This window comes from Peromyscus eremicus, chromosome 14 (assembly GCF_949786415.1).
Source record: "Peromyscus eremicus chromosome 14, PerEre_H2_v1, whole genome shotgun sequence".
NCBI lineage: Eukaryota > Metazoa > Chordata > Mammalia > Rodentia > Cricetidae > Peromyscus > Peromyscus eremicus.
Genome location: NC_081430.1, coordinates 46,985,618 through 47,001,761, shown reverse-complemented (window position 1 = coordinate 47,001,761; position 16,144 = coordinate 46,985,618). Strand labels below are relative to the sequence as shown.

Below are 16,144 nucleotides of genomic sequence, written 5' to 3'. Positions count from 1 at the left end.
AAATTCTTCAGCTACAAATGACCACAGAAATTTTTATCAGAACATCTGGAGAACTGGAGTTAGCAGTTATTGAGTTGGGAAAGATTATAGGAAGCATTTTCTGTTTGTGGAGGAAGGGAAAAAAAATCAAAAGCCCTGTGTTAGAAGAGTTCAATTTAAGATACTTCATAGACATGTAAGTGGGGTTGTAAATTAGACAGCTGAACATATATCCTGTAACTCAAGGAAGCAGCCTGGTATGGCTGGTATAAATTGGGGAAGTAGTGAATCCATGAATCTCCATGAAGTCACCAGGGTAGCAAGTATAGACAGAGAATGGATCTGGAAATGGGTTTCTGTTGTGCTCCAATAGTCAAATGCATGGGAGATGAAAAATGAAATAAGAAAAATGTGGCCAGAGGAGCAGAAGGGAAAGTGAAGAGTGTGGGGATATCAAGATATGACCAAGCCTGCTTCCCATTAGTGAAGATGTTAGCTGTCTTGTAGTTATTACATTACATTTATAAGACCTGCCCAGGAGACCATTATGTCCAAATGATCAGGGGAAAGGAGGTCCAGGAAGAAGTCAAAATGGGTTATTATTAATACATAATACAGCACCCCTTAGGATATTCCAGCAGCTCCTATTTACTTTGTTATAAAACAACCAACCAAACAATGGCATGTGGCTGGCAGCCCTAGAGTCTTAATACTCACAGTGTGGTCTTCAGATTAGCAATAGGAACATTACCTGAAAACTTCAGAGAAATGCAGATTTTTATGTCTTACACATGTGACTCAGCTTTCTGTAATTGTGATACAGTACCTGAGAAAGGGATTTAAAAGGAGAAAAGCTAATTTTCACGTATGGTTTTCAGAGATTTCAGTTGAAATTTGAGTGTCTTTTGTTGCTAAGGGCCTGAGGCAAGGCAGAATATCATGGTGCAGTGCAAATGGCAGAGGAGACTGCTGACTTCAAGACAGCCAGGAAGGGGTAGAGAGGGAGGGGAAGAGGACCAGCGGAAGGAAGGGGTGAATGACCAAGGGAGAGAATAGGGAAGGGAGGGAAAAATCATCTGGAAATTGTGTACTAACTGCACTTCCGAACTAAAGGAGACATTCATTCTCCTTCCCATTATATTAAATCTATGTCTTTACATCCTCTGTCAGGACACTGCTGCCCCCAGTGTGGAAAGCTGTATTTCATACTCATTTTAGTACATGAGGGGGGATGCTAGTCTAGATTATTCACTTGTGACCTTTTTGGTACCTGCAGTCTTGAGCAGTGGAGGTCACACTACATGTAACATATAGATTGTTTTTTGCTTAATATTATAACAGAAGCTTTTCCTAATGTTATGGGAAAATCCCCATACTTTTAGGTGGTGTTAAAGTTTTTGCTATTATAAAGGATGGAATGAAAGCATTTTCTTAAGGGTTGTTCATTTGTTGAGGATTATTTTATTCAAAATTTTGTTTTAATTTTTAGCAGCTTTTTTGGAAATCTAGTTAACAAATATTGATTGATTGACTACATGTGCTGATCATTGCTTTAGATGCTTAGGGTTCAAAATGAAGAAAAAAATGTGTGTGTGTGTGTGTGTGTGTGTGTGTGTGTGTGTGTGTGTGTGAAGTTTCTGCCCTCTTGGTTGGCATATAGATTTTAATGGGAAGAGTTAGATCATATATATACAATAGTAATTTTAGATACTTGATAATTCCTGTAAATGCATTAGGATAATATATAGAATGTATTGAAATCACCGTGAGTATTTAGAGAAAGCTTCTTAGTGCAAAATACATTTGACCTAAAGGATAAATGAGGCAAAGATTTTGGAGATCATTCTAGACAAAAACTTTAAAAGCACAATTTTCTTCACTTTTTTTTATGAGACAGAAAGGTATAGTGGCTAGAGTGAACAAGAGGGAAAATGGTACAGGTTAAGGTTGGAGAACATGCTGAGGAATTCCATCCAGATAGGATTTTATTCTAGATCAATGGGAGCTATTAGAGAGTTTTGACCAAGTGACTGGTAAGGTCAAATTTATGTTGCTTTGGAAGGTTATCTGGGGTCATTTAGATGGCTCAGCAGGTACAGGTGCTTGCCGTACAAGCCTGCTGGCCTGAGTTTGATCCCCAGAACCCATATGAGAGTGGAAGTAGAGAACAAACTTCACAAAGTTGTCCTCATTTTCACATACACTCTGTTGCATGCTCTACTCCCAGTAAAATAAATGAAATACAAGTTTTTATTTTGTCTTTGCTTGTTTTTTAAAATCATTCTGGCTATATTGAGGGAAGTATAAAAGGAGCAATAAAGAAAAGACGGTTATTGGCAGAAGACTACTGAAGTAGTCCTGGTATAAGACCAATGCTGGCCTGAATGAAGATTACAGAGATAAGATAAGGGTGATGATATAGGGAAGAAGAGGCTAATGGAATTGTGTGCTAACTGCAAAAGAAGTAGTGAGTAATAAATTCTTGATCCAAGCAGTATAGTGCTTGAGGTTTTAGCTAGAGCAATAAGACAAGAGAAGGAAATAAAAGGAATACAAGTAGGAAAAGAAGACAGAGTATCCCTTTGTTTGCAGATGGTGATTCTATATATGAAAGGTCCTAAAGACTCCACCAAAAACCTCTTAGAACTGAGAGATACTTTTATCAAAGTGACAAAATACAAAATTAACACATAATAATCAGTAGCCTTCTTATATACATATGACAAACATACAAATGTACTGAAAAAATTAAGGAAACAATCCCATTCAACATACACACACCAAAAAAAAAAAAAAAAACCTCCATTGTAGCTGAAGGTTTTTCTGTGTTCACCCAGCTCCTGGAGCCACTCAGACCCAAATAAACACACACACAGGCTAATATTATTTAAAACTGCTTGGCCATTAGCTTAGGCCTACCACTAACTACCTCTTACACTTAAACTCAGCCCATTTCTGTTCATCTATATGTTGCCATATGTTCCATGGCTTTACCTGTGTCCCTGAATGGCGGGCTGGCATCTCCTGACTCAGCCTTCCCCTTCCCAGAATTCTCTCCTCTGTTTGTCCCACCTATACTTCTGCCTGGCTACTGGCCAATCAGCATTTTGTTTATCAATCAATCAGAGCAACACCTTCACAGTGTACAGAAAGACATCCCACAACATACCACACACACACACACACACACACACACACACACAACCCCAAAAAAACAACAAAACAAAAAACCTGCAAAAAACAAAAACAAATAAACAAAAACAAATCCCATTTCTAGAAACCAGTCTAACCAAGGAAATGAAAGACTTCTACAATGATAACTTTAAGACTCTGAAGAAGGAAACTGAGGAATATCCCACAAGATGGAAAGACACCTCATGATCATGAATTGGCAGAGTTAATATTGTGATAATGGCCATCCTACTAAGAGCACTCTACAGATTTGAGCACCCCAATCAAAATGCCAGGACCTTTCTTCACAGACATAGAAAAAAACAAACAAATAAAATTTGTTCAGAGGTACAAAAGACCAAGAGTAGCCAAAGCATTCTTGAACAAAAAGAATATTGCAGGAGGCATCACTATACCTAGTTTTAAATTGTATTACAGAGCCATGGTAATATAAATAGCATTGAACTGGACCAAAACCAGACATATAGATCAGCATAGCTATGGCTACTGGATCTTTAGCAGAGATGCCAAAAATACACATTGGAGGAATGATGGCATCTTAAACAAGTGGTACTGGTAAACCTAGATTTCAGTATTCAGAAAAATGGAACTAGATCCTTACCTTTAATCTTCACAAAGCACAACTTCAAATGGATAAAGGACCTTAATATAAGAACTGATACCCGAAAATTGCTAGATTACTAAGTAGGGAGTACACTTCAACTTATAGGCATAGGTAAGGACTTTCTAAATAGGGCTCGGGTAGTTTAGGAATAAGATCAACAATTGACAAATGAGATCTCATGAAACTAAAAAAACTTCTTTACAACAAGAAAATGGTTCATCAAGAGAAGAGGCAGACCATAGAATGGGAGAAAATCTTTGCTAGCTATACAGTTGACAGAGGATTAATATCTAGATAATTAATATCTAGATAACTAAACAACAATATCAACAAAACTGAATCACCAGGAAAACAAAACAACTCAGTTTTTAAAATGGGCTGTGGAATTGAACAGAACATTAAAAGAAAAAAAAAGACATACAAATGGCTACTAAACACTTTAAAAAGTGTTCAACATCCTTAGCCATCAGTGAAATATAGATTAAAACGATATTAAGTTTTCACTACCATGCATGGCTTCTCTCTTGTTGAGTAGACTTTAAGTCCAATTAGAGAGCTATTGGTTACTGCCAACTATTATGTGCCACTATTGCCATGCTGGTTATTGTGGTTCATAGCTGTCATAGCTAAGTAGGACTATTGGTTGCTTGCCTCTCTTAGAAACATTCCCACTGCCTTCTGGTACCATGAAAGCTAGTCCTAATGAAGGAGGCTTTCAGGTCAGCCTAGCTCAGGTCCTCTGGGTTTTGTGTCCAAAGTACAAGTAGGGACTTGCCTTCCATTTCTAGGAGGCAACCAAGTACAACAGCAATGGCTCTAATGTTTTGAGAGTCTCTTAGACAGCTCTGACCAACGACTCAAAAGGGGGCTTCTATATCAGAGAGGCTGTACCTATGAAGTCTTATCAACGTGCATGGCTGCCTACACAAGACCTGAACAAGGATGGCATCAATGGGCATGCTAATATGGGAGGGGGAAAGCCTGCAGGGTCTCAATCCTAGACAGAAGACTAGGGGAAACTGGGGATTCTAAGAGAGGGAGAAATGGTTTTCCCCAGGGAAGAGCTTCCCAATTGGTTGTCCTATACCAAGTGGTCAGCCCTGAGATCATATACATATAGGTAACATTATACAGACTGAGAAGGTTGTATTTATGTCCTTAGGAATATATATTTAATAACAAAGAAAAATGGCCATGAATTGAGAGAGAGAGAGCAAGAGGGTGCATAGGACGGGATGGAAGAAAGAAAGGAATAGGAGGGAAATGATGCATTTATATTATAATTTATAACATAAAATTATTTTAAAAAAACTACTTGAAGAGTCCATCTTTTTCTATCCAGAATGGCTAAGATTAAAAAAAGAAGAAGAACAAGAAAAATAAATGACAACAAATGCTGGTGTGGATGTGACAAAAGGGGAACTCTTTTACATTGTTATAGTGCTAGATCCTGCTTATGGGTGCCATTCTTACTCAAACTCCACACTATGTATGGAGGTAACCAACCACCCTCTTGATTGGATTTGAGGCCTGCTCCACAGGAGGGAGTTCATGCCTGATACTGTAGACATGGTCAAAACCCATGGCTAGGGAAGTCATAGGCCCTTTTGGAGAACCCATTAATACTGGAGGAAAGGGAGGAGTGCTGTTAAATGCTTTCTCTGGACATGGCATGGCTCTTTGTTGTATGGCATTTCCCTCAGAAATGAAACATTCCTTCTGGGAGGGAAGGGGAGGCTCATGAGACTTAAACAAATAGTCTGGGGGAACATAAACTTGGAAGATTCTTGCAGGCCCCTTGTCAGAGTATAAAAAGGAGAGAAAGACTGACGGAGGAGGAGACTGACTAGCCGAGCTCAGGGAGAGTCTCAGGCTGGCAGCTGCTGCTGTAAGCTGTGTAGAGAGCTCCACGATTGTAGCCTTTGTGAGTTGTCACCTGTGTTGGGGTGGGCTTTTCAGTGATGCAGCTGCTTTCGACTCATCCTTCTTCCACGTGGCTCCTCACTCATACTCTTGTTAGTGATTCCAATAAACACTTGGGTTCACTAAGTTGGACATTGGCATGATCTTTACTTTGGTCTGTCGTGGGTTCCTTTTGGGGGGTGAATAGATGCTTGTGTGTTGTGTTTCCCCAAGAAAAGTCTGTCACACAAGTGTTGCTGATTCCAGACATTTCACATAAATGAATCCATAGAATGTGTGGCCCTTGTGTATGTATTTTTTCTGTGTAGTGTTAAAATTCAGAGTTCATCTCTGTTGCAACATGCTATTAGCACTTTATTTCTTTTTTCTCCATTCAGTGGATGAACATTTGAGCTGTCACTTTTTGCTGTTATGAATAATTTTGGCATCAACATTTGTGTACAAATCTTGTGTGGACATATGTTTTTACTCCTTTTAGGAGTGTATCTAGAAATATAATTGCCGCATCCTATAGTAACTCTGCTAAACGGTTCTTCAAACTGGCTCGATTTTACAGTCCCATAAATAATATTTGAAGGATCCAATTTTCTATATTATTTTTATTTCATTATGACTGGTACTTTGAGAGGGATTCTGTTGATCTTAGATCAATTTAAGAAGCATTGCCATCTTGAGACTATTACATTCTTTCAAGCGTAGACCTGCTGTGATTTTTCTGTTTAGACCTTTTAAAATGGTTTGCAGTCGGGCTTCTAGATTTCAGTCTAGAAAGAATAACTGCCTTAAGTTTATTATTATATTCGCTCTTGTTGGTGCTTCTGTAATCTGGATTTTCTTGATGTGTGTGTGTGTGTGTGTGTGTGTGTGTGTGTGTGTGTGTGTATTCTCTGCTAGTGTACGGAAATGCATTTCAATGTCTTTTTTTTTAAGGCAAATCTGATACTTTAAACTCACTTGTAGAAACATTTATCAAGTAGAATTTTGTTGTTGTTCCCTGCCTTCTGCTGATATATGTGCATAGACCTTACTAATTGTTAGATTTTTGTCTTACTCTTAAAGACCTGTTGACCACTTTCTGTAAATTCCACGTCACATTGCTGTTTTTTATAATGAGATTTGTAATTTATTACTGTTACAGTGTAAGCATTACCAAATGCCACTTTAGACATTAAGATTTAGCCATCTTTTTTCCATTTTCATGTATGTATAATATGGTTTATAATGTACATTTGCGTATGCATGTTTGTGGGTGCACATGTTTGGGTGCATGTGCCCATGGGTATGAGTGCATGCCTGAGATTGATGCTGGGAATCATCCTCGATTGCCCTCGTACCTTCTTCAGGGAGGCCAGGACTCTCAGTCACACCTGGAGCTCTCTGATACAGCTATTTCTTTCTTTCTTTTTTTTTTTTTCTTTCTTTTTTTTTTGGTTTTTCGAGACAGGGTTTCTCTGTGTAGCTTTGTGCCTCTCCTGGAACTCACTTGGTAGCCCAGGCTGGCCTCGAACTCACAGAGATCTGCCTGGCTCTGCCTCCCGAGTGCTGGGATTAAAGGTGTGCGCCACCACCGCCCGGCTTGATACAGCTATTTTTTGCTAACAAGCTTGCCTTGGGGATCCTCTGCTCTCCGAGGTTGGAATTACAGGTGGTCTGCCATGTCCACATGGTATTTAGTGGGTTCCAGGAGTATGAGCTCCAGTCTTCATGTTCTCATGGCAAGTGCTTAACCATGGAGCCAGCCCCTGGATTTAGTCCAATATTAGTCAATAAAAGGAACAGTATGGTAGAATAGAAGGCTTGCAACATGAATACCAAATGAAAAAATGGCATGTGATAGATAGGTTGCTACAAATTTGTTGCTGTAATTCTGTTGATCTTTTGTAAGATCTCTTTTCTTGAGAAGTTTATGCACACTGTATGGAGTTTATGAAGGCTATAATTAGTTTATCATTAATTTTATAAAGTATATTATTAAGTATTCTTAGCAAGAATTTTTATGGAAATTATTTATAAATACCAATTATTTAAGATGAACAAAGTCTAATGTTGATATTAGATGTAAATACAAATATCTATATCAAATGCTATAAAAGTTTGATAAGCAATTTTCAAGTCTTATTGTTTACTTATTTATTCTTTATTTTTTAGTCTTGCACTACATCCTGAACGAGTGTTGGTAGCAACAGGACAAGTTGGGAAAGAACCTTACATCTGTGTTTGGGATTCTTACACTGTTCAGACCGTGTCTGTTCTGAAGGATGTTCATACACATGGTATAGCTTGTTTAGCATTTGACTTAGATGGACAGGTATGTGATAATTTTCCTCCTTTTTATCAATTTTTGTTTTTAAATACTTGCTATAAGAAATCATTATATTTATAATATAGAATTGAGAAACAATTGAATAAAAAGTATTTGTTTAATCCAAAGGTGATAAAGTATAAATGAGATGGGTGGATAACATAGCTAACAAAAATAAAAACAACAAGGGGTATTGATTTCATCATTACAAAGAACTTTCTCAGTCAAATTGTTCTAAAAGCCAAAGAAACTCTCGTCCAATGGAATATTACCTGGTTGTTACAGAAAATCTTATCTGTAACTATTTTCCAAGTAAGGTATTAAGGAAGTGCATATGGAAGTTACCTTAGGAAAATTAAGTTTCTGTGAGTAGACCTGTATATACTTTAATTTTCAGTTACTTTAAAGTTTTTCTTTTGTTATTATGTTTTATTGAAAATGAGACAATATCTATGAGTTACTTTTCTACAAAATCAAAGGTTAAAACAATGATATAATTATCACCTCACTGGCTGATTGGTTTCCAAATTATCCTCTAACAAGCCAAGACTTTTTGTAGTTCTGTATAGAAGCTGTTACGACTAAAACATATTTTTAAAGTGCTATGGTTAATTTGTAGTTGTTAAATATTTTGAGTTTAAATTAGATTTTAAAATAATTTTAAGATACAGAAAATTTTAATTACTTTTTTTGTTTTGTTTTGTTTTTTTGAGACAGGGTTTCTCTGTGTAGCTTTGCGCCTTTCTTGGAACTCACTCTGTAGCCCAGGCTGGCCTCGAACTCACAGAGATCCGCCTGGCTCTGCCTCCCGAGTGCTGGGATTAACGGTGTGCGCCACCACTGCCCGGCTAATTACTTGTTTTTTATTATTGTTGTGGATCTAGATTCTAGATCTAGATTGTAGTATGTTGTATCCTAGAGAAAATGATAGTCAGTAGATACCTTATAATTTTCCCGGAGGCATAACACCATTGAGTCCTGCAGTCTGTGACTTGTAGCTGTAAATTTCTCTGGTCCTACCCGGCCCCACAGTCCCATGTTTCCCTGGTCCCACCCAGCCCCACAGTCTTGCAGCTACTTATAAAATAATCACTCAGAGGCTTAATATTAATTGCAAATTATATAGCCTATGGGTCAGGCTTCTTGCTAGCTACCTATTATAACTTAACTCAACCCATTTCTGTTGATCTATATGTTGCCGTGTGGCTGTGGCATTACCGGTCTGTTGGCATCTTGTTGCTCCTTCAACTGCATGCTGGCATCTCCTCGACTCTATCCTTCTTCCCCTCCTCTTCAGTTTGAATGTACCACCTTATCTATCTAACCTTATCCTGCCCTGCCAAATGGCCAATGCAGCTTTATTTATTAACCAATCAGAGCAACACATATTTACATCACACAGAAAGATATCCTACAGCAGTGACTTTCTGGTAAGGGATCTGTGAAGACTTCACTGGAGCCTCTTTTTACCACTGCTTTTAAGTTTCATGGTGATTAGCAATTATGAAAACTCAATTCGTCTCCTATGTTTGCTAGTATCTTTCAAGTCCTTTATGTCTTTTAAGAATTTCATTTTCCTTCTTTTTTTTTTCTTTTTTTTTTTTTTTTTTTTGGTTTTTCGAGACAGGGTTTCTCTGTGTAGCTTTGCGCCTTTCCTGGAACTCACTTGGTAGCCCAGGCTGGCCTCGAACTCACAGAGATCCGCCTGGCTCTGCCTCCCGAGTGCTGGGATTAAAGGTGTGCGCCACCACCGCCCGGCTCATTTTCCTTCTTAAAAGAAAAAATATCTTTCTTACACCAAAGGAATATAAAACATTATTAAACAAATCTACAAAACTAGCTTAAAATTCCTTTACACATAAGGTTTTTTGAAATTTAAGATGTTTTTAACTGTAAAAGTCTAAGTATCCTTTAGATATAGATAATTTCCTCTTCATTTTTAAAGTTCCCCTTTATTTATAATATATCACATTGCTGAGATGTATTTACAGTATATTGCATTGCCGAGATGTCCCTTCCATGGCGTTTACTGCTTGGAAGCACTTCACCTTGCTTACTTTGAGCTAGTTCCATGAGAAATCGTGAATACTTGTATTTTATCATCATGTCTTCATGAGTGCATGTTATTAAAATTTAAACTTAGAAAACCATAGAGGTGTGGAGTACATACTATGTGCCTGGCATTTCCCTAAGCCTGCATGATTTCTTTTAATCCTCATGACAGCCCTGTGAATTAGATTCTGTTATTATCTCTACTTCGCAGAAAGAGAAACTGAGACTGAGAAAGGTTAAAAAACTTGTCCCAGGTTAACAGCTAGAGTGGAACCAGAGCAGGAACCAGGTCTCACACTCCAAAGCTCATGTTTCTAACAGCAATGCTTTACTGCCCCCCAAACATGTTAACTTAGGAGGTAGTTGTTTATCTATCAAAAGGAATTTATCCTTTGAAGAGTACAGTTAATGTAAGGAACTATTGGAAATTGAAGATAAGGAAATTATTTTAATGTCATAATTTGTAAAATATATTTGAGCAAATATACCCATTTATATAACTCCTTATAAGATATTGAGTAGGAAATATTGTCTAACATTTTCATTTTCTGCTAGATTTGAAAGCATATATGTGATAATTTAGGATTTATCCAATTAGCGAGTTTCCTACCAGGTGGCAATGCTAAATGTTCTTTTCCTAAAGACTTTCTCCTAAGTGAGCTGAACACACATATTAATACTAGTAACCTGTCTTCTTGAGGATAATTAAGGCCTGAAAAGTCTATTCATAGAAATCTGTGATAAACAGGGACTGGTTTCATACAGCAATTGGAAGGAGGTAGAGGTTAACTTACCCTATAATTTATCTAAAAAAAACCCCTCATGTTATAAAACTATAGTGTTCGTTCTCTTAAAAATCGTGGTTGTGTTTGTGCGTATGTGTATGTGCACATGTGCATGTGTGTGCAGATATACTTGCCTGTCCAGGCACATGTAGAGGCCAGAAGTCAACACTGGGAAGTCTTCCTCAACTGTTCCTGCCACCTTATGTTTTGAGACGGGTCTCTGACTAAACCTAGAGCCCAAGTCTTTAGCTATGCCAACTGTTAAGCTAAGGAGAGCCCGGATCCACCCATGTCTGCCTCACAGCACTGGGGTTACAGATCCATGCCTGAGTGCTCAGCTTTTGATGTTGGTGCTGGGGATCTGAACCCATGTCCTCAGGCTTATGCAGCAAGCACGTCACCCACTGTGGTATCTCCCCAGCCCACGATTGTTTCTAACAGAAACATAAAGTAGAGTTCAAACTGCTCATTTCTAGAGTGAGCCAAGAGTAAAGTGATTTTTAAGTCTAGTTTCGTGAAAAGCCCATGAGCTGGCACTAAAATAAAATGTATCAGTTCACCTTTGTAAAATTTGTTAATTCTTACAGAATGTACGATGAAACTAAACAACCCTGCATACTAGAACTGAGCCCATTCGGTTTAAATCATAATTCTACCCAGGTGAAGCAGTTCTAACTGGGCACTAGGGGACATTTTCATTTGAACAGAGGACATGGATTTGTAAAGCTAATTATGGCTTATGGTAAATAGTATTGATGAAGGTATCAAACATTTATGCAACATTAACCATATGCAGATACTCTTCTAACCCTTTATATATGATATGTTAATGTCCATATTATCTTTAGGAAGTACTTTAATCATCTCCATTTAACAGGTAAGGACAATAGGTACAGAGAGGTTTTAGGTAAATGCCCACTTCTCCTATGTAGTAGAGCATGGTGTTCAAACTTGCCGTCGATTCATGTGCCAAATCAAGCGCTAGTAAAATTTTTATAACATCATGTAGTTAATATTTTAAGCTTTGTGGCCCGTATGGTCTTTATTGTAGCTAGTGATACCTTATTTTTTGAGATAAGGCCTGTCATTGAACCTGGAGCTGATTTATTTGGCTAGACTAGCTGGCCAGAAAGCCCAGGAATTCCCATCTCTGTGTCTTTGGCATGGGGTTAGCGGGTGTATACCGCTAACCTGATACACTGATTGTTTTCTCTGGGTGGTGCTGGGACCAAGCTCAGGTCTTCATGCTACACAACTATCACTTTACCTACTGAACCACCGCGCTAGCCTGGCACTTTCACTTTCACAGACAGCATCTTCTCATTTTAAATATCTTCAGAATTTTTGGATCTGTTTCTGTTGACTGACACCCTCCCACAATTGTTTCTTCATCTGCTAATAATTTTTGTTAGATACTGGATAGTGTGTATGTTATATAGTTCTTAAAATGATTTATTATGTTGGCCCCTTTAAACCATTTGAACATTGTTTGATGGACCATTAAATTTCTCATTCCTTGTGAAAAGCCAGTTTTTAAACATTTTACAGTGGAAAGTTGGGGAGACCTATAGTAACTTTGTTTCTGGGGTGACTGTTTTAACTTCTCTGTTAAGGTATGGCTGTCCTGGGGCCTTTAATTAACCCATGGGGTTCACAGACATACCTCCATTGTAGCTATTGAACACTTTTGTTCTCAAAATTGTTTGCCTTTAGTTCCCTATTAATTGTTATTTTTCTGGAATTTCTTCTTTTCATTGTCTGAAGGTTATTGCCCTATACACAGGAAGAATGGTGTTCTCAAATCTCACCTGTAGACAGATTTTCTTCAGCTATATAATAAGCTGTGCCTATTCTAGCCATCTTGGCCTCTGAACCCCAGGCCCTTGACAGTTGAAATAAACAAATCTGTTCGTTGCTAAAGGACTCTGCCTTTATGTGCCACAATGTAGAAATTGTCTTCTAAGTTCTCAACTTGAGCGATTGTAGAACTCACTTTATTTCTTCCCTCTCTGATGATCACAGTGCCTTGCTTACTGTGAAAATGTTTGTTTCATATGTTTTCTGTATGCCACAGCAGTGGTCAAGTTCAGACCCTGGTGTTCATTCTTGGCTAGAATTCCATCTTCCATGTTTCTTACCTCGTTCCTTTTTTCAGTCTGATTAACTCCTGTCAAACTGTATCCTCTCATCTCTTCTAATTTATTGAACTCTTTTATTGGTGAAATTATTAAGGCCACTCCACGTAGTTAAAAGGGAGATTATTTTAATGGCGTAACTTACAAATGAAGGGATAGGTAGGTTGCGGGTTCTGTGAAAGACGCAGCACAGTCCTGCGGTTTTCTCTGGAGAACTCTCCTCGGTCTACCTCTAGCGTCCCCTGGTCCAAGAAGGAAGAGAGCGTGGCGCATTCTGATCTCCGGTCTTCAGGGCCCTCCCTTGGCCCCGCCTTGTAGGTGTGATAGTTACCGAAGCCTCAATGGGGGTTGGAACTTCTAGACCAAAGCTGGAATGGCTATCCACTACACTCTTTCACTGAGTTTTTAAGCTTCATCTAGTTTTTACTTCAAGAAGTCCCGTGTTTCTTTATATATCTTTGAATATTTTTTATAGTTTACTATTCCTTGCCCTTATGAAGGTGTTTTGAAGCCTTAATTTTATTTCTGTATATGTTAAGCTTATTTTATATTGTTTATCTAATTCCAGTGTTATGTATTTTGTTAATTGTTGGGACTTGCTTATCTTCACTTATGGTTACATTTCCCTGTGTTTGAATGTCTGGTTTGTTTTTACTCTGGAGCTTATTTTTATTTGAATGTCTACCTGTAGGATTTCTTTGAAGGATGGATTAAAAATTGCATTCCCCTACATTGGATTTATATTGCCTGTACCATGCTACTGAAATTTCTCAAAAACACACCAGACCTTAGAAACCCTCTGAAAGGAATTTCCTGCTTCGGGCTCATGACCAATGTAAACTTACGTCACACAATGAAAGCTGATTCTGCTTTCTGATGTTCAGGGAGATTTTTCTTTTTCTTCCACAATTGCCCATTTTTTAAGAAGGAATTACTTGTTGTTCTCTGTTCTGAGGAATTTATTCCTCTAGTCAAAGGCTGCAGTTCCAATCCTCATCTTGGATAGATTCCCTAGATTTTCTCTCTTATTCTTCTTTAGCCCTCAGTAAAACAAACCCAAAGAACCGAGGTAACCAGGCTTCATCTGACACATTCATAGTAAATGTCTCCTCCCCCCCGGATTCTCACCTAGGATCCTGTGTTTTGTTGTCAGTTTTTCATTTTCCGACAGTGCAACAGTGATTTAAAAGATGTGTATAGTTTCCCTAGAAGTTTTAGCATGTGGCTAGAGTTTGATTAGGGTACTTCCTGGATGGTCATAGAACTGACAGTCTTTCTTTTTACTTAATTGGAAAAACTAAATGATGTACAAATATAAATGGGATGAATACATTGATATGCCTGAAATGGTGTCTGAAATACGTTTTGATGTTATAAGTAGAATTTATTTGCCATTTATAATGTGGTAGTTATTTGAATTGTCTTTTCATTCCCTCCTGAATTTCTTGGACAAAATCCAGCGCTTGGTTTCAGTTGGACTAGATTCAAAGAATGCAGTTTGTGTTTGGGATTGGAAAAGGGGGAGAATGTTGTCCATGGCTCCTGGTCACACTGACAGAGTGAGTACCTCCTTTGGGTTTTCTAATGAACACTGGGAAGGGAAATTCTGGTAGAGAGTGCAGTGGTTGTCTTCTGTGTCTTGTCATTGTCACATGCCATAGGTAAATATACTTGTACACCTTGTGAAAAATTGGTAGTTATAGAGGAGAGGAAAGGGTGGGAAGGGAAATGTGTAATGCATTTTTTAGATGATAGAATTTCCTAAAACCAAGTATAGTTATAGTTGAACAATTTCTGTAAGCATACTAAGTACCATGGGTATGTATACTTCAAATGAGGAATTTTTTTGGTTTTGTTTTTTTGTTTTTCCAAGACAGGGTTTCTCTGTGTAGCTCTGGCTATCCTGGAACTCACTTTATAGACCAGGCTGGCCTTGAACTCACAGAGATCCAGCCTGCCTCTGCCTCCTAAGTGCTGGGATTAAAGATATGCACCACCTTCACCTGACTAAATGAGGAACTTTATGATATATGAAATATTAATAGAGACTTTTACAGTAAAGTTAAAATGACCCCATTGTAAATACCCCTAAAATCTTAGGTTGTGGGCCGGTGAGATGGCTCAGCAAGTAAAGGTACCTTTATACACATGCACATAAATAAATAAAAATCTAATAAATCTGAGATTGCATATCTACCGTAGGAGTAAAACACATGATCCACTGTGTACAGCATTAGTTTGAAACTTATCTGCATACTTGATTCATTAAAAAATCATGCATTTTTCATTTTTAAACAGTTTTATTAAAATATAATAATTATTAAAGGACTGCAGATATTTAATTTGTACTATTTGAAGAGTTGTCTATATGAAAACATAAATTATTCCCATATCAACTTTAAAATTATATGGTCTGGTTAGTTTGGTTTACCAGTATGTTGCATATGTATTATAGTTAAGATCATAGTTAAATGATCTTGCTTGTGTAAATGTAAAATTATGCATTCCTTGTGTAATTTTAAAATTATGCTAGGAATGTTGCTGTGTGGAAGAGTACTTGCCTAGCATGACCAAGGCTGTTTGATCCCAGCTCTGTAATAAATAAATAAATAAATAAATAAGGTAAGATAAGATAAATAAGTTTAGAGGCTTAACATTTTTTTATTTTGGAAACTTCTGAAACTATATATGTTTTAGATATATAAGATTAATGTTAAAAATACTTTGTAGCTGGGCAATGGTGGCACAAGCCTTTAATCTCCGCACTCCGGAGGCAGAGGCAGGGAATCCCTGTGAGTTCAAGGACAATCTGGTCTACAGAGTGAGTTCCAGGACAACCAGGGGTACACAGAGAAACAAACAAACAACAAAAAAAGGAATACTTTGTAATCAAGATTTTGTTTCTTTGGTTTTTTTTTTTATTTTGTTTTGTTTTTAAGACAGGGTCTCTGCGTAGCCCTGGTGTACTGTAACTCACTATGTAGAACAGGCTGCCCTCAAATCCACAGAGGTCTGCCTGCTCTGCACCCCCCACCCCCAGTGCTGGAATTAAAGGTGTACTCCACCATGCCTGGCCTTGTAATCAAGTTTTTAATTAAATCTGTGATTTTATGAACCTAGATCAAAATTTAGATAAACTCTTAAAAATATCTATTTTTTACCAGAATAGAGT

General features: G+C 37.7%; 1 protein-coding gene across 1 annotated transcript in view; it reads left to right on the top strand.

Moving 5' to 3' along the window:
- Window positions 1-16,144, top strand: part of Eml5 (EMAP like 5) — a 120,278-nt gene that overhangs the window by 5,530 nt on the left and 98,604 nt on the right. The window contains exons 2-3 of the mRNA XM_059279779.1: window positions 7,847-8,006; window positions 14,433-14,531. Coding sequence (XP_059135762.1) covers window positions 7,847-8,006; window positions 14,433-14,531 — 259 coding nt within the window. The remainder of the gene's footprint in view (window positions 1-7,846; window positions 8,007-14,432; window positions 14,532-16,144) is intronic.